Source organism: Mustela lutreola, chromosome 9, assembly GCF_030435805.1.
Source record: "Mustela lutreola isolate mMusLut2 chromosome 9, mMusLut2.pri, whole genome shotgun sequence".
Taxonomy (NCBI): domain Eukaryota; kingdom Metazoa; phylum Chordata; class Mammalia; order Carnivora; family Mustelidae; genus Mustela; species Mustela lutreola.
Window position 1 is genome coordinate 94,727,096 of NC_081298.1, and position 24,331 is coordinate 94,751,426.

Sequence of the window (24,331 nt, forward strand, 5' to 3'; positions counted from 1 at the left end):
ACTTACAAGCCTGGTCCATAAAAATCCCCAGGGTCTTCTTTACTCTTTTTCCTACCATGTGTTGAAGTGACAGGGCCACAAGTCAGAAGAGTCCTGGATTCTTTGATGGTCTCTTGAAGAAAAGTGACCCTGCCAGGAAGATCACTGTGGACTTCCAATGAGCAAACAATGAAACTTCTATGGTGAGATTTTAGAGCTTAGCTCTTAGAATAAGCAGCATTATTTAAGGAAAACAGAAACTGGTATTGGAAGAATGTTTCTGCCTTAACAAAAAAAAAAAAAACAAAAAAACTAAAATAAATGGCATTGGTTGAGAGGTCAGGCAATAGGCAGCAAGAATATACATGTAACACGTGGAAAGCCCTGAGAGCCCTGTAATACTGTGGCAAAATGGCTAGTAAAGCTGGAACCTGTAATAAATGAAAAGGCACACCACATGCCTATGGCGCGTATAGCTCTGTGACTGAATGGACAGTCAGAGTTAGAGTATATACTGGCATTTCCTTTCTATCTCTAGCAAGCTATTACAGGAAAGAGACAGCCACAAAAAAGAAGCTGCTGGTTTGCTAAATGAAATATAGGAGAAAAAAGAAGTCCAGGCACATGGGCCTCAGAGGGTTAGAAAGCTAAATGCATATAGAATCCCAATGGTAAAAGAATGGTAAAGGTTTGAGCAATAAATTCCAAAGACTATTTCTAGATGAACAAAGTGACTCAATCCTGAAGCAAAGATCAGATTCAGGTGTGGTCTTCTTACCCATTATTTCACACCGTTTCAAAGCAGGGCCATTAAAGTAAGAAAGGCATGAAGCAAGGCCTACCTTCGTAAAGTGGGGAGAAGGGAAAAAAAAATAACAAAAAACCATTCCTCAAAATTATAGCTAGAAAAGAGCACTGGGTCTGGTGTCCAAATAGAACCTATGGGAAAGAAACAGAGGCCTCCTAAGTTTTGAGGTAAGTATAATGCCCCAAATCACAAATTTGGACTAAATAAACCTTTGGCTGTTCAGAGACTTAAAACCACCCTTGGGTCCCTAAATTTGCAGAAGCAGAAAGCAGGCAGTCTAACATAGATAGATAGATAGATAGATAGATAGATAGATATATTCACATATCCATATATATATATATATATATATATATATATATATATGGAGGGGGTCTATGTGTATAGATATAGATGTAAGTATAATATCTAGAAACATTACGAGAGAAAGAAAATGAGAGACAGAGAGAGTAGAGAGAGAGGGAGAGATCACCTAAAGAAGACATATTCCCCAGTACCCACTTCTTTCTGAAAAAGAAAAAAACAGATAAAGAAAAAACAGGGTGCTACCAAGAGCCTGGGACAACTATGGGCAAAGGAGTTCCTCTCAGAGAATTAATATCTAAGCAAGAAAGACCCACTACTACTACCAAGGCAGAAGGATTCCCCAATGATGGCCCAAAAGGATTACATGATTTGCTTATGAAACGGGAAATACTGTGCATCTCCCACTATCGCCTTTTCTCAATCCAAGTTTTTGCTGTAGTTATTCCATTTTAGTTTCCTCATTGGAGGTGGGAGGGAACACAGGTGTGGATAACTTGTCATCCTCTTCCCTGGTCTCTTTCCTGGTCGGCAGCCCATCTGGATCTGGAGGCTCGTCTGGATCTGATGGTGAGTTCTGAGCATCCCAGGAAGATACTAGACTCTGAAATGGATGTCATAACTAGATGGGATACTGGGCTGCCTTTCTTGAGAAGAAGCATGTGTGTTCTATGGACAAGAGGAAGGTGAAGAGATAGTTGATGACCAAAGAGTAGCCAATACCAGAGACTAGCTACTATTCACCAAACCTGAGGCCTTCTCCTCTTTGTGACGGAGTGAGATTTTATTTCTCAGCCTCCCTTGCAGGTCAGTAAAAGCCAAGTAATTAGGTTCTGGCCAATGAAATGTGACTATAAGGGATAATATGTTGCATCCATGAGTAGCCCTTAAAAGCTCTCCCACAGGCAATACTCCCTGGCCTTTTTCCTTCTGCAGCAACCTTCAAAGCCAGGTTGAATGGCAGAGCCACACAATGGAAAGATTCCCTAAATGACCAATGCAAAGAAAACCATCACAAGTCAGAAACACCATTTTGGGTTTGACATAAGTGAAAATAAATCATATCCTTTCCCTCTTTTCCAACATCCACAAATTCAAATAAATATTTACTGAACAACTACTATGTACAAAGTATATAGTAATTTCTCTTCCTCCTCTCTTTCCTTACGTTTTAGGTACTACAGATCTTAAAGTGTGTTAAGATAGTTTAATCCACATTCTCAACTAACATAGCATAGGATAACAATACATGCAATAAAAGCTATACCTGTTTTAAATTTTACAGGGTTATCAGTTAATTAAAAGTTCTGAATCCATGATGGTTTTCTTCAGTTCTTTATATAACACAAATATACCAAATGGCTAATAGTTTACATAGATTGAGCGCCATGGTAGGCAAATTCACCTCAAACTACCCTGAATTCTACTACAGGACCTGACCTTTACAAGCCGTGTGAACTTGAGCAAATCATTTCCCTGCCCTGGGCCTGAATTTCTTTAGATAATTAAGAGGTAAAACCAGATAATCCACAGTAAGTGAAATAATAGTATTTTCATGGAATCATCTCTTTCACCAAAAAGGAACTGAAGTTAATTTCTCAAGCAGAGGCCTAAAAAAAAAGATAACTGTAAAAAAACAATGCTTCAATAGAGACTCTGTACTATACTCTCCTATTTTTGAAAGTTTAGAAAAAACTTGTCAAACACAATAGAGACTTGCCTTGCAGAATACCTTCATTCTTATATTCAAAATACATACAAAAAATATATATATATATACACACACACACAGACACACACCCAGTAATATGGAGATATACTTTCAATTATTAATTTTCTTTCTTCACCACTAAAAAATGACGATATGATTATTTCCATCAGGTTTATCATCAAATAGTTTTGAACGTTCCCCATTATATAGTATAAAACTGACAAAACTTAAAAAAAAGAGAGGGGGAAAAGAGTATCTGTAATGCTTTAGAAAGGAATTTCTAAGACGCAAATCTCTTCTGCAGAATCAGACATCTGAAAGATTATCAAGACTGGCTGAGATAAAAAATGTGATGTGCTCCCTCCTTCTTGCCAGAATGATAAGAACTACAAATGACTTCTAGGAGAACACAGTTGTTGGCAGAACCAAACAACACTTTCCATAAACAACCAAGTCTTCTATTTGTTGTTGTAGGCTAAATCTTAAGATATACCCAGATATTTTAATAAAATCAATGTGATTTAAATTTTAAGAGCAAGCAGCACTGCAAATCATTAGTGCTCTTTTATTCCAAATGAGAAAGAAATCAAGACATTCCTTGGTAGCTTTCATTACTTAGAGATGAAGATATTAAAAGAAAAAAAAAACTAAAAATTTCTAACACATTCGTTCACTTATAAGCTGTAAATAAATCCTTTTCTATGATCATAATTCACATTATTTCCCGAAAGGACTTTCTTCATTGATACCCACTGATACCAGAAATAACAGTTACAGAAATATTTATAAATAACATGACATCTTGCTTACATGATCAGTAATCAACCAAAGGTACCTATAGCATAAGTTAGCTCATTACCTAGAAAGAGACTTTTTAAAAATCTTCAAATCATATCCAAAGTGAAGGAAAATATTTAAAAAATAGAAAAACCTCTTTAAAGTCCCTATATAACTATCACAATTGATCCATATTTACTGAACTTCTCAGAGCAAAGCAATATACGAGTAAATAACTCATTGCTGTTAAAACAATAAAAACACATCTTTTAACTATGTGTTCCCATAAAGAGGAAGGACTTCCCTAAAATGACATGAAACAATTAAGATACTTAGCAGAGAGAAACCCATGTTTAACAGAATACTAGCAAAGTCACTGGCCAACCTATCATAAACCCAAGACCTACTTGCTTCATGGCAGTCTCTCCAATTTTGTCTGAATGTTTGCGGATACTCTCCAGAAAGTCTTTGAGATCAGACATAGAAACATCCTTAATTTCTTCTCGAAGCTTGGGGATGTTGTCCACCATCACCTTGCAGAATCGATAGTGGCTTACTTGAGGCAGATAGGTATGCTCTAGATGTTCCAGAGTTTTCAGTGCAGGATAATGCCTGTAAAAGGAATTGTATCATCTTTAGCTCAACTCAATCTATTTTAGGGCCACAGGTGTATTCCTCATGTAAAATTTCTAGACTGAATTAGTTTTCACTGTACATTAAGACAAATCCAGTATTAAGTTTTAATAAAAACATCAATGGAAAAATGTCAAATTATTCAAAATTAATATATGTATTAAAGGACTTAACAAATTACAATCAAAAAAGATTTTAGTCCAAGAACAGAGAAAACTTAGAAAAATCTACCAATGAAATTCCTTATGCAAAAAATAAAATACAAAATGATCATATAAATGCCAAAATAATCATCCTATAAAATAAAATACCCAAGTCTAAACTTCCAACTATAGCACAAGGAAGAGCTTAACAAATAAATCTTCTACCCGAAAAATATAAACTAAACAAAACTGTCCCAAACAACCATTTCAGGGCTCTGGAAATAGACCAAAGGAGAACAAATTGAAAAGTGTTTATTCAGGAAAACTGCTGAACAATGACTCTGTGGAGTTCTTGCCTGGGGCTACCTCCCATAAAAACTCCAACTCCATCCACCCTCCACTCCCGGCGTCCCTCCCGCTGGTTATATTGGCTTCTCCTAAAAATCAGCAGCTTCCCCACCATTAGAAACCAATGGGAGTGGAGTTTTTAGGAAAAGTAGAAAACTCCAGATTAAGGAAGGAAGGAAAGAAGAAAAGAAGGAAGGAAGGACAAACAGACAAACAAATAAACAAATAGGAAACTACTCCAATTCTCCTGGCCTGAATATAGTCTGGGTTGGGTCAAGGGGTAGATTAGAGGACTAACCAGAAATTTAAGAGGAAAGTACGGAAATAAGAGACCCACAGAAGAGCCCAATAGCTCTTTGCCCATCCATAGGCTGACTGAGGCTGTGTACTCGCACAACAGGACACCCAAAAGGGCATAAGCACTCCACACATCCCTGGTTGATTAGGAGGCAGCAGGCACACACGTAGTAGAAGCCCTGGCAGAAAAGTAAAAGCTCAAGCTGTTTCGAAAACAGCATGAATCTTTAAGGTATTCCATAGCTCACACACAAATCCACTGACAACAGATAGAAACCTTAATGGCTCAAGTCTGAGCACAAACCTTGGACCAATCTTTAGCTGATGACCACCCTTTAGAAATGAAAATTAAATAAATACATTTCCTGATACACAAAGACCAAGGATTCCTTGCTACCAGATCTGCCTTGAAAAAAATCCTAAAGAAGCCAGAAAGGAGCTGACAACAGAAACTAAATTGAATTCACAGAAAGAAAGAAATGAAGAGCATAAGAAATAGTAAATATATGTAAAATATAAAAGACTAAATAAATATTCCTTTCTCTTTTTACTTTTAATTTCACTTAAAGAAAATTTTTAAAAGAAATTATTATGATTCTGTATTGCTGGGTTTATAAAATGTACAGCTATATGACAAAAATAGCACAAAAAACCACTACTACATATTCTGCCAAAACTACATCAGCATTGACCTAAAGTAGACTGATACATTAAGATATAGATCTGTACCCCAATGTTTATAGCAGCAATGGCCACGGTCGCCAAACTGTGGAAAGAACCAAGATGCCCTTCAACGGATGAATGGATAAGGAAGATGTGGTCTATATACACTATGGAGTATTATGCCTCCATCAGAAAGGACGAATACCCAACTTTTGTAGCAACATGGACGGGACTGGAAGAGATTATGCTGAGTGAAATAAGTCAAGCAGAGAGAGTCAATTATCATATGGCTTCACTTATTTGTGGAGCATAACAAATAGCATGGAGGACATGAGGAGTTAGAGAGGAGAAGGGAGTTGGGGGAAATTGGAAGGGGAGGAGAACCATGAGAAACTATGGACCCTGAAACACAATCTGAGGGATTTGAAGGGGCGGGGGATGGGAGGTCAGGGTACCAGGTGGTGGGTATTATAGAGGGCACGGATTGCATGGAGCACTGGGTGTGGTGCAAAAATAATGAATACTGTTGTGCTGAAAATAAAAAATAAATTTAAAAGAAAAGATATAGATTATAATCCATAGAGCAACCTCTAAGAAAAAATAACTCAAATTATACCATTTTAAAAAATCAATAGAGGAATTAAAATAGTACACTATAAAATATTTAAAACAAAAAAGAGAGTAAAGGATAAGGACAAAAAGACATGAAAAACAGAAAAATAAAAGAGTAAAATTCATCCATATTAATAATTACATTAAATGTAAATGGACTAATAAACACTCCAATCAAAAGGCATAATGTCAGACAGGATTTTTAAAAGTATGAGCATAACAAATAACACGGAGGACATGGGGAGATGGACAGGAGAAGGGTGTTGAGGGAAATTGGAGGGGGAGATGAACCATAAGAGACTATGGACTCTGAAAACAATCTGAGGGTTTTGAAGGGGTAGGGGATGGGAGGTTGGGGGAGCCAAGTGGTGGGTATTATGGAAGGCACACATTGCCTGGAGCACTGGGTGTGGTGTAAAAACAATGAATTCTGTTATGCTGAAAAGAAATTAAAAAAAAAAAAAAAAAAAGCATCTGCCTTCAGCTCAGGTCATGATCTCTGATGGAGCTCTGCATGGGGCTCCCTGATCAGTGGGAAGCCTCCTTCTCCCTCTCCCACTCTCCCTGCATCTCTCTCTGTCAAATAAATAAATAAAATCTTTTTAAAAATAAATAAAATAAATAAAAAATAAAAAGTATGATCCAATTAAATGTCCTCTACAAGCAACACACTTTAGATTCAAAGATACAAATGGATAAAAGTAAAAGCTAGAATAAGGTATACCATGCACAAAGTAACCATAAAAATGCTGGAGTGTCTATATTAATATCAGATATAAAATATTTTAAGAAAAGAAACATTGCTGGTTATGTAAAAATAAATACTTCTGGTAATGGAATAGTAAAGGGGACAATATTTATCTGATAGGTAGGAAAGCTTCTATAAGCATAAGAGAACAAATAAAACTAAAATTGGTAAAGTTGACAAAGTAAAAACAAAGTAAGTTATATATTAAAAAGACATAAGAATTGGGACGCCTGGGTGGCTCAGTTGGTTGGACGACTGCCTTCGGCTCAGGTCATGATCCCGGAGTCCCGGGACCAAGTCCCGCATCAGGCTCCCAGCTCCATGCGGAGTCTGCTTCTCCCTCTGACCTTCTCCTTGCTCATGCTCTCTCTCACTGTCTCTCTCTCAAATAAATAAATAAAATCTTTAAAAAAAAAAAAAAGACATAAGAATAAAGAAGAAACCAAAACTTTGTAAAGATTATTTACAACATATAAACTTAAGTTTTTTTTAAAAAAAGTAATGAGCAAAGAAAAATCACAGAAGAACATAAAAAAGGCCAATATATGGGGCATGGGGGACTGGGGGGTCCAGGAGAGTTGAACAGATATGTGAAAAAATGCAAATCAAAATGTGATTTTGTCACTCAAACTCCCAAAGATTTCTTAGAAGATAATGGGTATTATTTTTTTTATTTACTTCTTTTCAGCGTAACAGAATTCATTGTTTTTGCACCACACCCAGTGCTCCATGCAATACATGCCCTCCATAATACCCACCACCTGGTTCCCCCAACCTCCCACCCCCCGCCCCTTCAAAACCCTCATATTGTTTTTCAGAGTCCATAGTCTCTCATGGTTCATCTCCCCTTCCAATTTCCCTCAACTCCCTTCTCCTCTCCATCTCCCTATGACTTATTTCACTCAGCATAATCTGTTCCAGTCCCGTCCGTGTTGATACAAAAGTTGGGTATTCATCCTTTCTGATGGAGGCATAATACTCCATAGTGTATATGGACCACATCTTCCTTATCCATTCGTCTGTTAAAGGGCATCTTGGTTCTTTGATAATGGGTATTATTATCAGGGGTTTCAATAAAGGAGAATTCACTGCCTTCTGGTAAACAAATTGTATTAATAATAGTTTTCACTGAAGAATTTTACCAAAACAAGCATTCTAACCAGTTGCATTTCCAAAAAGAAATATTAGATTTACAAAAGCATGTAAGCCTCTTGAATTGTAGTATTTACATTAGTCAATAAAAAACTAATCTAGATGTCTAATAACAAGGAATTGGTTAAATACATCATGATACATCCATGTAGTAAAAAACAGCAAAATGTTTACAATATTGTTGCATAAAAGCTATTGCAAAAAATAAAACTTATAAGTATAATTGTAACATTTTTGAAAGCCATAAATATGCATACATGTATAAATTATGAACATATATGCATGTATAAGCTATTTATCACTAAACACATACATACACAAATACATAAGTACACAGAAAATGACTAGAAAAGTAGATACAAAAGGTTAACCACGATTTTTTTTTCCTTTGGATATACACATTATGGGTGTTAATTTTTCTTATGTTTTTAGTTTTTAGTTTCCTAAGTTCCTAACTTCCCAGGATATATTTAGTATAGGAAAAAATTCAGTTCTAATCTTATAAATAAAAAACTGATCACTCTATTTTGATTTTAAGAATGAATTTCACAGTAGACACTTAAGCTCTTGCTCCAATGTACTTAGTACCACAAACACCAAAGACTAGAGATTGGTTTTACTTTTTTTTTTTTAATGTCTTGACCTCAAATGTTCTAAAAATCAAAATCTTAGTCCAAACAAATGGAAGGGAGAAAGATTTATTTCCCTATATTTAGAAATAAAAGTACAAATATAGTTAATGTGAATTGGTAGCTTTTATTACAATTTTACAGACTCAAAAACAGTACAATTCACATGGTTCAGTGTAAACAGAATGGTGTTTATACTGCAATTAGGTATGAAGAGCTATTTGCAATAAAATGCAATTCCTCTAGAGAGAAACCTTAGAATGGATAGAAAGCCAGAAATTAAGCCAAAAAGATAAACATACTTTGGGGTTTAGTTATATTTTGGAACATTGTTTATAGAATGAGAAAAATCTAACAATGTTGCCTGCGGACACAGACACATGCACTGATGAGACACATGGTTGCATGCTGAAAACATCTGGTCTGTCAAATAACTCAACATTTTTCAAGGCTAATTAGTATAAAACCCAGGGATTCCTGGCAACACAGAATGTCACCTTATTTCCCCATTGTCCTTTCCCTAACATATTCATGTTCCAACTATGACAGACCAATAAGATTATTCAAATTTTTGGTGTTTGTTGTTGTTGTTTTTTTTTTTTTTTTTTTTTGGTGCATTTTAATATCAGTGACAGGTTAAAGAATGATAGCCAGCTAGACACCTGTATGGCAGACACCAAAAGAAAAAGTTCTAGTTCAGGCAACCAAGGAAATCTTAAAACCAGATTTTGAGATTATTTTTGACCACCTCTAAACATTATTAAAACTGAATCAAAAGCCATATTCTTAAGTTTCACTTGCATGCATGTCCTCCTCATTACACTCCGTAATAGAAACGTGAGCAGAAAAAAAGTAAATGAAACAAAAGCAGGGAATATAAAAGAAGAAGGAAGGAAAAGACATTTAAGTAATCCTAAAGTCAGAATAACTTAGACATAGTTGAATGCTATGTGAGAAGAGAATGTTAATTAAATTAAATTATGGCAAATTAAATTATGGTCCTTTCTTGCCATGGTATGGAACTCCTTCACAATAATAACTTTTAAAATTCTAATAAATGATCTTTTAAAGCAGATCACAACTATCCCTGAGAAATTTTTATAAATTCAAAGTATGATAAGAATATGAATAAAAGCTTTCACCACAGGCACCATAAACAAATACTTATCCTTTCTATGTGTTACAGGTAGAAAGATGGTCAGATATCTTTCCTTAGGGAGCACAGAACCTCATAGTATTAACACTATTTATAGCTAAAAAACAAAAAACAACAAAACAAACCAAAAAAACTAGGCATCCATCCATGAAGGAGTAACAGACAAGAAACAGACACAAACTCCCGATCTTAAAAAGCAGAAAAACTGACTTGGATAGTGGACATTCAGTGGTCTCTGAAAAAAGGGAAACAAAAAAGATGAGTTTCAGTTTTAATAAATTACCCAGGTTACCTACCTGAGTGTGATTTCTAGATCATGGGCATAGTCAGAGAAAACCCAAACACAGCCCAGCAGCTTAGCGGAGTTAGAGTCAGAGATAGAAGTCCAGGAAAACTTGACATAACTTGAGGTTGTACAGACACAAGGAAGATATATGATAAAAACTTCACAAGCTCAGACAATGCAGAAAAACCTTGATGAAAAATCTCTGGGGTTCCTGAGTTACTCAGAGTAGATGAATACTACTCTGAACTACTCCTGGAATGAAGGTGCAGCTAGCAAAAATATAAAATGGGATTTGGGGTGCTTGGGTGGCCCAGTGAGTTAAGTGTCTGACTCTTGATTCAGCTCAGGTCATGGTCTCAGGGTTGTGAGATTGAGCCCTGTGTCAGGCTCCACACTGGGCATGGAGCCTGCTTAAGATTCTCTCTCTCTTTCTCCCTTTGCACTCCTCCCTGTCTAAATAAATAAACAAATAAATAAATAAAAATGGGGTTTGATGAGATCAAACAGATCCGCAAACAACTATTTGCCAAAACAAAGAGCAATACTCTTTAAGAAAAAAACAACCCTCCAAAATCCACACTCACCAACATAAGATAATGTCCATTATCTAATCAAAATTACTAAACATGGTAAGAACCAAAAAAATTGACCTATAACTAGGAAAAATCAAGTCAGTCTGCAAACAGAAATCCAAAAATGTCAGAAGTGACAGAACTATCAAAGAAGTACATGAAAAGAAATATCATAGCCATATACATGTATTTTTAAAAAGACACAAAAATAACAAGAAATTAAACATTTTTAAAAATCAAATGGAACTCTAAAAGATGAATAATATATTACCTGAAATGAAAATTCACCAGATAAGATTAAAAGAAGATAAGACAGTACAAAAAAGAGAGATCAGTGCACTTGAGCACAGAAATAAAATCTATCAAATATAAAGCATGGACAGAAAAAAGACAGGCAAAATAAAAGAACAGATCCTCAAGTCACCTGGGGAATTACATGAAGTTGTTCAACATAACATGTAATTGAAGTCCTAGAATGAGGATGGGAAAAGGACAGAAAAAAATGTTTGGAAAACAAGTACCTGAACTTTCCAGGGTTTACAAAACTATAAAGCTACAAATCCAAGAAGCTAAATAAACGACAAGCAGGATAAATTCACACATACACACATGTACACACACATACATACAGCAACAAGCATCAAAATCAAATTGCTAAGAACAAATGATACAGACAAAAGCTTTAGAACAGCTGAAGAAGACACATTAAATACAAGTGACAAAAAACACATACCCCTCCCTCAGAATATACATAAATGAGAAGACAAAGAAATAATCTTTTTTTTTTTTATTTTATTTATTTGAGAGAGAGACAGAGTGAGAGAGCATGAGAAGGGAGGTCAGAGGGAGAAGCAGACTCCCCGTGGAGCTGGGAGCCTGATGTGGGACTCAATCCCAGGATCATAACCTGAGTTGAAGGCAGTCGCTTAACCAACTGAGCCACGCAGGTGCCCCGAAATAATGTCTTAACTAATAAATCTGTAAACCTAGAATTGTATACCCTTCAAAAATATTTTTCTTTTATTTTTTTCTTTAAATTTTATTTTATTTTTTTTCAGTGTTCCAAAATTCATTGTTTATGCACTACACTGAGTGCTCCATGCAATATGTGCCCTCCTTAATACCCAACACCAGGCTCACCCAACCCCTCATCCCCTTCCCCTCCAAAACCCTCAGTTTGTTTCTTAGAGTCTACAGTCTCTCACCATTTGTCTCCCCTTCTGATTTCCCCCAACTCACTTCTCTCCATCTCCCAATGTCCTCTGTGTTATTCCTTATGCCCCACAAGTAAGTGAAATCATATGATAATTGACTCTCTGCTTGATCTATTTCACTCAGCATAATGTCCTCCAGTCCCGGCCATGTTGATACAAAAGTTGGGTATTCATCCTTTCTGATGGAGGCATAATACTCCATTGTATATATGGACCATATCTTCTTTATCCATTCATCTGCTGAAAGGCATCTTGGTTCATTCCATAGTTTGGCAACTGTGGCTACTGCTGCTATGAACATTGGGGTACAGATCACCCTTCTTTTCACTACATCTGTATCTTTGGGGTAAATACCCAGTAGTGTAATTGCAGAGTCATAGGGTAGCTCTATTTTTACTTTCTTAAGGAATCGCCACACTGTTTTCCAAAGTGGCTACACCAACTTGCATTCCCACCAATAGTGTAAGAGGGTTCCCTTTTCTCCACATCGTCTCCAACACTTGTTATTTACTGTCTTGTTAATTTTGGCCATTCTAACTGGGGTAAGATGGTATCTCAATGTGGTTTTGATTTGAATCTCCCTGATGGCTAATAATGATGAACATTTTCTCATGTGTCTGTTAACCATTTGTATGTCTTCTTTGGAGAAGTGCCTGCTCAAGTCTTCTGCCCATTTTTTGACATTTTATCTGTTTTATCTGTTTTGTGTGTGTTGAGTTTGAGTTCTTTATAGATCTTGGATATCAGCCCTTTGTCTGTAGTGTCATCTGTGAATATCTTCTCCCATTCCATGAGTTGCCTTTTTGTTTTGTTGACTGTCTCCTTTGCTGTGCAGAAGCTTTTGATCTTGATGAAGTCCCAAAAGTTCTTTTTGCTTTTGTTTCCTTTGCCTTTGGAGATGTATCTTGAAAGAAGTTGCTGTGCCCGAAGTCGAAGAGGTTACTGCCTAGGTTCTCCTCTAGGATTCTGATGGATTCCCGCCTCACATTGAGGTCTTTTATCCATTTCTAGTTTATCTTTGTGTATGGTGTAAGAGAAAGGTCACATTTCATTCTTCTCTACATAGCTGTCCAATTTTCCCAGCACTATTTATTGAAGAGACTGTCATTTTTCCACTGTATATTTGTTCCTGCTTTGTCGAAGATTATTTGACCATAGAGTTGAGGATCCATATCTGGGCTCTCTGTTCTGTTCCACTGATCTATGTGTCTGTTTTTGTGCCAGTACCATGCTGTCTTGGTGATCACAGCTTTGTAGTAAAGCTTGAAATCAGTCAACATGATGCCCCCAGTTTTGTTTTTCTTTTTCAACATTTCCTTAGCAATTCAGGGTCTCTTCTGATTCCATACAAATTTTAGGATTATTTGTTCCAGCTCTTTGAAAAATGCCGGTGGAATTTTGATCGGGATGGCACTGAAAGTATAGATGGCTCTAGGCAGTACAGACATTTTAACAATGTTTATTATTCTGATCCATGAGCATGGAGTGCTCTTCCATCTTTTTGTGTCTTCTTCAATTTCTTTCATGAGTGTTCCATAGTTCCTTGAGTACAGATCCTTTACCTCTTTGGTTAGGTTTATTCCCAGTTGCCTTGTGGTTCCTGGTGCTATAGTAAATTTAATCAATCCTCTAATTTCCCTTTCTATATTTTCATTGTTAGTGTATAAAAGAGCAACTATTGTTGGTACATTGATTTGTATCCTGCCACATTACTGAATTGCTGTATGAGTTCTAGTAGTTTAAAGGTGAAGTCTATTGGGCTTTCCATATAAAGTATCATGTCATCTGCGAAGAGAGAGAGTTTGACTTCTACTTTGCCAATCTGAATACTTTTTATTGCTTTTTGTTGTCTGATTGCTGTTGCTAGAACTTCTAGTACTAGTTAAAAATATTTTTCAGAAACAGAGGTGCATAATAAGATACTATGTCACACTTACCAAGATGGTCATAATAAAAAAAAAAAAAAAACCAAACAAACAAACAAACCTGACAATAATAAGTACTGACTAGAATTTGCAGAAATTGGGAGTCTTCATATGCTGACGGTAAAAGGTAAAATGGCATAGCTGCTTTGGAAAATAGTCTAACAGTTCCTCAAATGATTAAACATAGAGTTACCATGCGATCCAGTGATTCCACTCCTAGGTATGCAGCCAAGAGAACTAAAAACATATGTCCACACAAAAAACTTAAAAACAAAAATTCATAGCAGCATTATTCATAAAAGCCAAAAAGTAGAAACAACTCAAATGTTCATCAACTAATAAATGGATAAATAAAATGTGGTATATCTATACGATGGAATATTATTCAGCAATTTAAAAAAACGAAGTACTGAAATTCAGTACTGAAGTACTGAAGTACAACAGGATGAACCCTAACAACATTGTGTTACATAAAAGAAGAACCACACATTGTTGGATTCCATTTATATGAAATGACCAGGACAGGCAAATCTACAGAGACAAAGTACATTAGCAGTTCCCAGTAGCTGGAAAGGTGCAGGGAGCAGGGGGACAGACAGGAAAGAATTGGGTAGTGCCAGCTAAGGGGCTCAGAGTTTCTTTTGAAAAGAACATAAGTATTCTAAAGTTAATTGTAGTGAAGGTTTTACACTCTGTGAATACACTAAAAGCCACTGGATTACACATTTTAAATAGATGAACTGAATACTATATGAATTACATATCAAAAAGCTGGTAAAAATATTTTCAACAAAAATGGATATTTTAAAATAAACAATGTGAGATGCCTGGATGGCTCAGTTGGTTAAGCCTCTGCCTTCAGCTCAGGTCATGATCCCAGGGTCCTGGGATTAAGTCCTGCATCAGGCTCCCAAGTAGCCTGCTTCTCCCTCTGCCTATCTCTCTGCCTCTTTCTCTCTCTCAAAAATAAATAAATAAAATCTTTTTTTAAAATAGACAATGTAAAAATTAAAACAAAAAGAAAGCAGCAGTGGGTATATTAATACCAAAAAACATATGCCTATTTGAAAAAGAATATTACTAGAGATAAAGGAAACTTTCATAATAATAAATACGTCATCTCATCAAGAAGATAAAACAATGCTAAATGTGCACAAACCCAGTAAGAAAGCTTCATAATACAACAACAGTGAGAACTGAAAGCACAGAAAATAGACATTTGCAAATCCACAATCGCCAACAATCTCAACACTCCTGTCACAGCAACTGCCAAATAAAAATCACTAGGATGCAGAAAACCTGAACAACACTATCAATCAAGTATGTCTGAATGACAGTTAAAGAATGTCCTACTCAAACAGAATATACATAATTTTGAAGCATACATAAAATTTTCACCAAAACAGACCATATGCTGGACCATTAAAACAAGCCTCAACTCAACTGAACCATGTTCTTGTGATGCAACTCTGTGACAATACTAATAGGATTTTCATGTCATAGTGAAAAAATAATAATAATAAAATAGAATAAGACAAGTCTCCACAAATGTAAAAAAGGTTGAAATCATACATTTACATTTATAAGCACAATGAACTGTAATTATAAATCAATTTTTAAAAATCTAGAAATCTTCTACTATTTGGAAATTATCCAACCCATTTCTAAATTATAAGCAGATTAAATTTTTAAAATAAAAAAGGAAATTAGAAAATATTTCAGATAAATGAAAAAACACATCATAAAACATGTAAGATGCAATTAATACACTGCTGAGAAAAATGTACAGATAGCTACATTAGAAAAGAACCAAAATCCACCTTATAAAGCTAGAAAAGAAGAGATTAAACCCCAAGTAAGTAAGAGAAAGAAAACACTAAATAGCAGAAATCAGTAAAATAGACAACACAAAAATATTAGGAAAAACTCAATAAAACCTACAGATGCTTTTTTGGAAAAAATTACTGATAAACCTCTAACTGGAATAATCAGAGAGACAGAAAGAGAAAAGAACAGACTTATCAACATAAGTAATGGGAAAAAAAAGCATTACTATAGCTCTTACACATGTTGAAATAATAAGGAAGTACCTAGAACAATTTTTGTTAATGAATTCAACAACTTTGATGACATGACAAATTACTTGAAAGACACAAATAAGCAAAATTTACTCAAGAAACATAAAATGCAAACAGCACTGTATTTTTTTTTTTTTCATTAAATTTGTAGCTTAAAAACCTTCTCACCAAAACCAAACAGATCTCCTGGTCCAAGTGGCTTCACTGTTGGATTCACCCAAATATTTAAGGAGGATAATGTCAATGCTATACAAATACCTCCAGAAAATTAAAGAGGGAATACTTTCCTTATATTTCCTTATATTCTACAAGGCCAGCATTAATCTGAAGTCAGTGACATTACCAAAACAAACAAAAATAACACTGTGATAAATATTCCTCATGAACACAGATACAAAAATCCTCAACAAAATTTTAACAAAGCAGGGGCGCCTGGGTGGCTCAGTCAGTTACAGTCTAACTTCAGCTCAGGTCATGATCCTAAGGGTCCTGGGATCAACCCCTGAGTTGGGCTCCCTGCTCTGTGGAGCACCCGAACCCCTACTCTGGATCTTTCTCTCTCTGAAATAAATAAAATCTTTAAAACAAATTTTTTTAACAAAACAAATACTGCATCATATAAAAAGGATAATATAGCATGACCCCCAGGGGGATATACAAGACAAACCCAAGTTCAGTTTAATATTCAATAAATTAATCATATAATTCATATTAATAAGTGAAAAACAATTCTCAACTTATGATCAATTCAACTGATACAGAAAAAGTATTTGACAAAACAATGTTCATTCCTGGTACAAATTTTCAACAACCAGAAATAGAAGGAAATTTCCTCAACTTTATAAACAGCATATACAGGGTGCCTGGGTGGCTCAGTGGGTTAAGCCATTGCCTTCGGCTTAGGTCATGATCTCAGGGTCCTGGGATCAAGTCCCGCATCGGGCTCTCTGCTCAGCGGGGAGCCTGCTTCCCTCTCTCTCTCTCTGCCTGCCTCTCTGCCTACTTGTGATCTCTCTCTATCAAATAAATAAATAAAATCTTAAAATAAAATAAAATAAAATAAAATAAAATAAAAAATAAACGGCATATACAAAAAAACTACACCTAACATTGTACTTAGTGGTGACATGCTTTCCCTCTAAGATCAGGAACAGGGCAAGGATAGCCACTACTTCTTTTCAACATTGTACAGGAGATTCTAGCCAGTTCAGTAAGACAAGAAAGACAAACCAAAAAGAAAGCATTCCAACTGTAAAGAAAGAAATAGAACTTTTAATTTGCAGACAAGATGACCATCTACACAGAAAATTCAACAGATTAAACCACCCAAACTGCCATAATTAATGACTTTAGAAGGTTGCAAAAGAAAAACATACAAAAAATAAAATAGTACATTAGTAATAAATAACTGGAAATTGAAATTTAAAAATCGAGGGTGCCTGGATGGCTCAGATGGTTAAGCATCTGCCTTGGGCTCAGGTCATGATCCCAGGGTCCTAGGATCAAGCCCCACATCGGGCTCCCTAGGTCAGCAGGGAGTCGGCTTCTCACTCCCCTTCTGCTCTCTCTGCTTGTACTCTCTCAGTCACTCTGCCCAATAAATAAATAAAAATAAAATCTTTCAGGGCGCCTGGGTGGCTCAGTGGGTTAGGCCTCTGCCTTCAGCTCAGGTCATGATCTCAGGGTCCTGGAATCAAGCCCTGAATCAGGCTCTCTGCTCAGCCGGGAGCCTGCTTCTCCCTCTCTCTCTGCCTGCCTCTCTGTCTACTTGTGATCTCTCTCTCTCTCTCTGTTAAATAAATAAATAATATCTTTTTTAAAAAGAAAAGAAATTTAAAAATCGATACCATTTAAAACAAGTATCAAAAAACATTAAATATTTAAAGATAAATATGACAAAAGATACATAAGGCTTATTCACTGAAAACTACAAACATTGCTGAAAAAATTAAAGGAAGAACTAAACAAATGACAACATCCATATCAGTTGGGGGTGGAAGGAGAAAACAGACCAGCATGGTATGCAAGGGACCCAGTGAAGTAAGGAGGATGTCCATATTGAAAGGTAGCCTGGTATGGAATGTCAAAGCCAGTTAGGAATGAGGAGGACATTCAGGCAGAAGCATGCCAGAGTATTACAGCCCAAGTGGAATAAGGAGGATATAATACAGGGGGGAACTTAGTGTATAGTGTTAGCAAGGTAAAGAGTTGCAATGATAGCAATAATAGGTAATCAGTTTCATAAAAGGAACTAACCCAGTAAGTAAATATTTTACAAGTAATGAGGGGTGCCTGAGGGACTCAGTCCACCAAGTATCTGCCTTTGGCTCAGGTCATGTTCCCAGGGCCCGGGATCAAGCCCCTCACTGGGCTCCCTGCTCAACGGGAAGTCTGTTTCTCCCTCTTCCTCTGCCTTTCCCACCGTTCATACTCAAATAAATAAATAAATAAGATCTTTAAAAAAAAAGAGTAATGAAAGCCAGGATGCTCAGTAGTAATGAGTACACCAAGCACAGAGATACTGGTTTCTAAATAACATTCTCTACTTAGAGAAATCACTGATTCCAGGACTGCAGCAAGTAAAGTACAAGATAAATCTGAAAAATCTCTCCTTTTGTTAGTAAAAAAGAACAAAAAATTATGAGGACATATGGAAAAAAAAAAAAAAAAAACACAGAAGCCAGATTGAAGGGGCCACTCTGGTGCCATTCAGAATAATCTGAACAGCAGGGCACCTGGGTGGCTCAGTGGGTTAAGGGGCTGCCTTCGGCTCAGGTCATGATCTCAGGGTCCTGGGATCCAGTCCCGAATCGGGCTCTCTGCTTCCTCCTCTCTCTCTCTCTCTCTCTGCCTGCCTCTCTGCCTACTTGTGATCTCTCTGTGTCAAATAGATAATAAGATCTTTAAAAAAAAAAAAGAATAATCTGAACAAAATAAATAATATTTACAAATTATGACTCATCAAATAAAATAAGAATGACTTTGAGTCCATACTGACATAAAAAATTAAAGTGAAAATTTGATGAAAAATGATTAATTTATATAACTATAAAATACCTCCCCAAAGAATTTTTCATTACAAATATAAAAAAGAGCAACTTCACAACGGAAAAGAATCAAAGAGAACATCATCACTAACAGGACAGATCAAATTTATGTGTGACCTGGTAAGACACACTGAGAACCCAGCAACACTTTTGTGATATTCCAGCCAAAGACATACAACATGAATGTAATCATGAGGCAATATCAGACATACCCAAATTGAGGGGCATTCTACATAACTGACCTGTAATCTTCAAAAGTGACAAGGTCATGAGAGTCAAGAAAAGACTGAGGACAGCTCCAGGCTGAAGAAGAATAGAGAGACAGGACCACTAAATGCAACACATGTTTTTAACTGGATTCTTTTGCTGTAAAGAACATGACTGAGACAATTAGCAAAATCTGAACTGGGTATGAGGGTTAGAGGTTAGAGGCTACTAATATATCAATGCTAATTTTTATTCTCTATTGCATTGTGGCTGCAAAGAAGAATGCTTTATTGTAGAAAATGACACCAAAGTATTTGGGGATGACAGGGTATCACATCAGCAACTTACTTTCTAAGGGTTCAGAAAAACACATAGCTAAGTTTTATTTATGAGAATGTTTAAAAATAAAACTTTTTAAAGACCACAAGATAAGTGATGACAAAATTTACAACTACTATATAACAAAAAGTACTAACTTTACAAAGTTAATAGATAAGCCATGCATTGAAAGCAAATATTTGCACGATATTCCTAGTAAGAGGAATCTAATGAATCCTTATAAATGAACAAGAACAACAAACAACCTAAGAAAAAAATGGATAAAATATATAAAAGAAAATCCAAATGTCCAAAAACCAGTATTACTAGTAATTGAAGAAGTGAAATCATAGAACAATTATCTATCATTTCACAACTGTCAGACTGAGACCAAAAAGTCTCACAATACAGATGCTACCTAGAGGTAGAGTAACAGACCTCCACAAAATGCCAGTGGGAGTCTATATTGATAGGCTGGATTCACTTTGGAGAATAATGCCAAGTCGAATACAGGAATGAATGCATGGATATCCTTTCTTTGATCCAGCTGATCTCCTTCTAGGTATAAACCCTAGGCCAGCAGAACTGGCACAATCTGGGAGGTTGGTAGAAAATGAAGAACCCCAGGAATGAGCCCAGACCTCCCAATCCGAAGCTACATTTATTTTTTTAAAGATTTATTTTTATTTGACACAGAGAGGCAGCAAGTGAAAGAACACAAGCAGGGGGAGGCGGAGAGGGAGAAGCAGGCTTCCCGCTGAGCAGGGAGTCTGATGCGATGCAGGGTTGGATCCCAGGACCTTGGGATCACAACCTGAGCTGAAGGCAGACGCCTAATGACTGAGCCACCTAGCCTCCCTAGAATCTACATTTAACAAATCCCCATGTAATTTGTATACATAGCAACATTTGAAAAGCACTGTTGTCAAGAAACTTTGAATGTGTGAAGAGAGACATGAACAAGAATATTTACTGAACCTCTGCACAGGAAACAACTGGAAACACATCAAATGTCTTTTACGGTATCAGTGAGAACAGTTATCCTACAGTAACAACAATCCCAAAAGTCTCAGTGTCTTAAAGATTTATAACTTACTCATATTATATACATCCATAACATGTTGGCAGAAAAGTTCTGTTCATTAGAATTACTCAGGGATTCAACCAACATCTTGAAAGTTACCATTTCTCATAACCAAGGGAAAACAGAACTCTGGAGGGACTTGGGCTAGAAATTAACTTCTAAGCCCAAAAGTAATATTCATCACTTCTGTTCACGTCTTATCAGCCATCTTATCAATTCACATTTTATCAGTCACACAGCCCAAGGAAGCCCAGGAAATATAATCCTACTATGAGACAGAAGAAGGTTGAGCTAGAAATAACTGGCGGACAGCACTTACGATAACCACTAGAAATGAGAGCAGAAATGTGAATTATTCACATAATGGACTATTATAAAGGATTAAGGTAAGTGAACTAGTTCTATACACATAAGGAAAATAACCTCTTCACTAGTATGTAAGCCCCATAAGAGTAGATATTTTTGTCTGTATCACCAAGAACAATGCCCAGCATATAGTAAGTACTCCATTCATCTTTGTTGAATGAGTGAATCTCAAAAATACAAGGACTGAGAACCATTCATGTAAATGTTTTTATTTTTTTTTTAAAGATTTTATTTATTTATTTGACAGAGAGAAATCACAAGTAGTTGGAGAGGCAGGCAGAGAGAGAGAGGGAAGCAGGCTCCCTGCTGAGCAGAGAGCCCCATGCGGGACTCGATCCCAGGACCCTGAGATCATGACCTGAGCCGAAGGCAGCAGCTTGACCCACTGAACCACCCAGGCGCCCCATGTAAATGTTTTTAAAAATACAATACAATATATGATTTGTAGACATTAAAAACATGGACTAGAAAGACACCATATTTATGATACTGGTTTCCTTACAGGAGTAGGGAAAGAAATATAGCTAAGGAAAGGGACTTAAGTTTTATCTGTAATTTTTTTTAAAAATGTCTATCTTTACCTCTCTCTGTCCATACATGTTTATCTATTTTCATATATATTTACATATATATGAATCAAAACTGGAGAACTATTAATATCTTAATTCAGAGAACTTGGTACACAGTTGTTTTTTTTTTTCACTGTAAACTTCTGTAATTCTTAGAATTTCACTAAAAGGTTATCAGGGAAATAATACTATTCATATCTCACTGAACAGAACTTTTCATACTGTCCTACCTATGTTCTTGTATGTGAACATATCCTCTTGGGGAAAAGAAGGGAGTCTAAGAAATTCAAAAAATTTTGATGCTTCATGCTTTAGGCTTTAAAATTCTTGAAAATTTAAAGCTTTTAGTCACAATATTTCTATTGTTATTTCAATATCACATTTCAATTCTATACTTTTTCCCTCAAAACCTAGGTGAAAATCAACATTCCAGAAAGGTATGTCTTGTTTATCACAGCTTCACACACCCCGTCATACTGCAGTACACTCCACGGTAGAGAGGGTGGGATGCTGACTCTAGCTTGGGAAGAAGAGTGAAAGAGTCACTACATTCTTTCCTGCAAAATAAATCCAGAGGAAAACAACACACAGGAGAGTAATCCTCTAAACTTAATCTTGACTTTGCCCCCTGTGATGATTAACTTTATGTGTCAACTTAGCTAGGTCATGGTACTCAAATATTTGGTCAATTATTATTCTGGATATTTCTATGAAGGTGTTTTTTTAGATGAAACTCTTGACCCTTAATCAGTAGACTAGAGTGAGTAAGATTACTCTCCATAACTGAGGGGGGCTTCACTTAATCAATTGAAGACCTTAACAGAAAAAAACTGACTCCTCCAGGAAGAAGGAATTCTCCCAGCACACCATCTTCAAACTCAGGGTACAATATTTATTCTTCCCTGACACCTATCCTACCACCTTATTCTGCAGATTTGGGACTTGCCAGCCCCTGTAACCATGTGAACCGATTCCCCAAGATCAATAAACCAGTAATCTCTCTCACGCGCACGCGCATGCTCTCGCGCGCTCTCTCTCTCTCTCTCTCTATACACACACACACACACACACACACACACACAAACACACACACTCTACTGATTCTGTTTCAGTGAAGAACCCAGACTAATTCATCCCTATATCAGAACCAGTAACTATTTTTTTTACTACAATACTAAACCAAAGCATGTTACTCAAATCAACTATCACTAAAAGTTATGTTTTACCCCTGAAAGATCAGGTCTTCTAAAAACCAAACTACGAGTAGTGGGTTTGTTGTTTTTTTTTTTTTTTTAATTAAACATAATACATGACAAAATATATTAGCATACCATACTAGCATGTAAATAAGTCTCAGGATGAATCAGCAGATATATAAAAGGGTAGAGAAGATATTATATGGACTTAATTATTTCATGATAGGTTATGCTAAATATGGACCTTAAAACTATCCTAATTAACAGAAATTCAAGATAAGATGTTCAATTAAAAAAAAAAAATCTTACCTTTTAGTTTTCATCTGGTCCCTCAGTTTGCTATACATCTCCAGGACTTGAAAGAAAAGGGAAAAGAGAGCACACAAGCATTATTTAGAGAAAGTGAGAAACTTACTAAAGCTAAAGGAACTGCATCAAGAACTCTAATCCATTTCCAGTTCCTCACCTGGAAGACACAGCATTAACTTATCAACAGTGGCTGAAATATTTCTCTGTTGTAGTCGACACTGCTTCAGCTCTTCCATTGCTATTACCAGCTTGGCAAGAGGAAAAAAAAAACAAATTATGCCAGTAGCTGTAAAAAAAAGCTTTCAGTCACATTTTTCCACCCTGTGTTCAATTCATCAGAAAATCCCAGACAGTTTCATAGAAAGACCTGCCAACTGAACTAAGAAACTGCCCTTCTCAACTAGTAAAACATTCCTGTGTGGTTGCCCATTTTCTCCCCAAGATACATACTATATTGGAAAAGGCTAGCTGAAATGAAATCCTCAAATCCAGGAGCTATTCAGAAGAAAAGATAAAATTTGCAGATTCTCTCCAAACTTTACTCTGACTCTTCAACATTTATGGTTTCATCAAATCTTCTGAGAAGACCCTATGCTTCTTTCATTAATGCTAGACTCAAGGGAAACGATCCTCCGTATATAGCTTCAGTTGAGTCTTAAAAATTATCTTCAACTAAATCTCTATTTTAACAAATAAACCACACGCTTAGAAGTTATGGCTTTTCCAAGAGTTCCAGTTTAATGAAAATTCATTTTCCTTCCCATAGCTGTTTCAAAGGCTTCCATCTGAAGTTGTACCACAGTATAACTGGAAGAAAATGCATTCCGCATAATTTCAAATATGTGAGACAAACTTTCAAAAAGCTATAATCTACATAAGCCTCTTGTAGTATTCATCCCAAACCTACACTAAACACATTATCTACCGGGATTCCATGAAAAAAGAGCAAAAGAGAACTGCTCTAAGTCACTGATAAAACAATCAAAAGCTAATCTTAAAAATTATTAAAATTAAACATTAAATAATTACTAGTTGATAAAAAAGGTACATGATACAGAGAACAGTAATGGACTGCAAGTCAGAAAACTTGGGTTTTAGTCCCAGCCTTGCCAATTACTATGTAACTGTTAGCAAATCATCTGTTTCAGCTTCCTCACCAATAACCAGTGATAATACCTGACCTGACTCTGTGACAGGCCTG

The 24,331-nt window shown here is 36.0% G+C and overlaps 1 protein-coding gene across 3 annotated transcripts in view; it reads right to left on the reverse strand.

Moving 5' to 3' along the window:
* Positions 1 to 24,331, reverse strand: part of EXOC6B (exocyst complex component 6B) — a 620,807-nt gene that overhangs the window by 503,221 nt on the left and 93,255 nt on the right. For all 3 annotated transcript variants that reach the window (XM_059188040.1, XM_059188039.1, XM_059188041.1), the window contains exons 4-6: positions 23,288 to 23,378; positions 23,131 to 23,176; positions 3,986 to 4,190 (exon numbers count right to left, since the gene is read on the reverse strand). In XM_059188040.1, the coding sequence (XP_059044023.1) occupies positions 3,986 to 4,190; positions 23,131 to 23,176; positions 23,288 to 23,378 (342 nt within the window). The remainder of the gene's footprint in view (positions 1 to 3,985; positions 4,191 to 23,130; positions 23,177 to 23,287; positions 23,379 to 24,331) is intronic.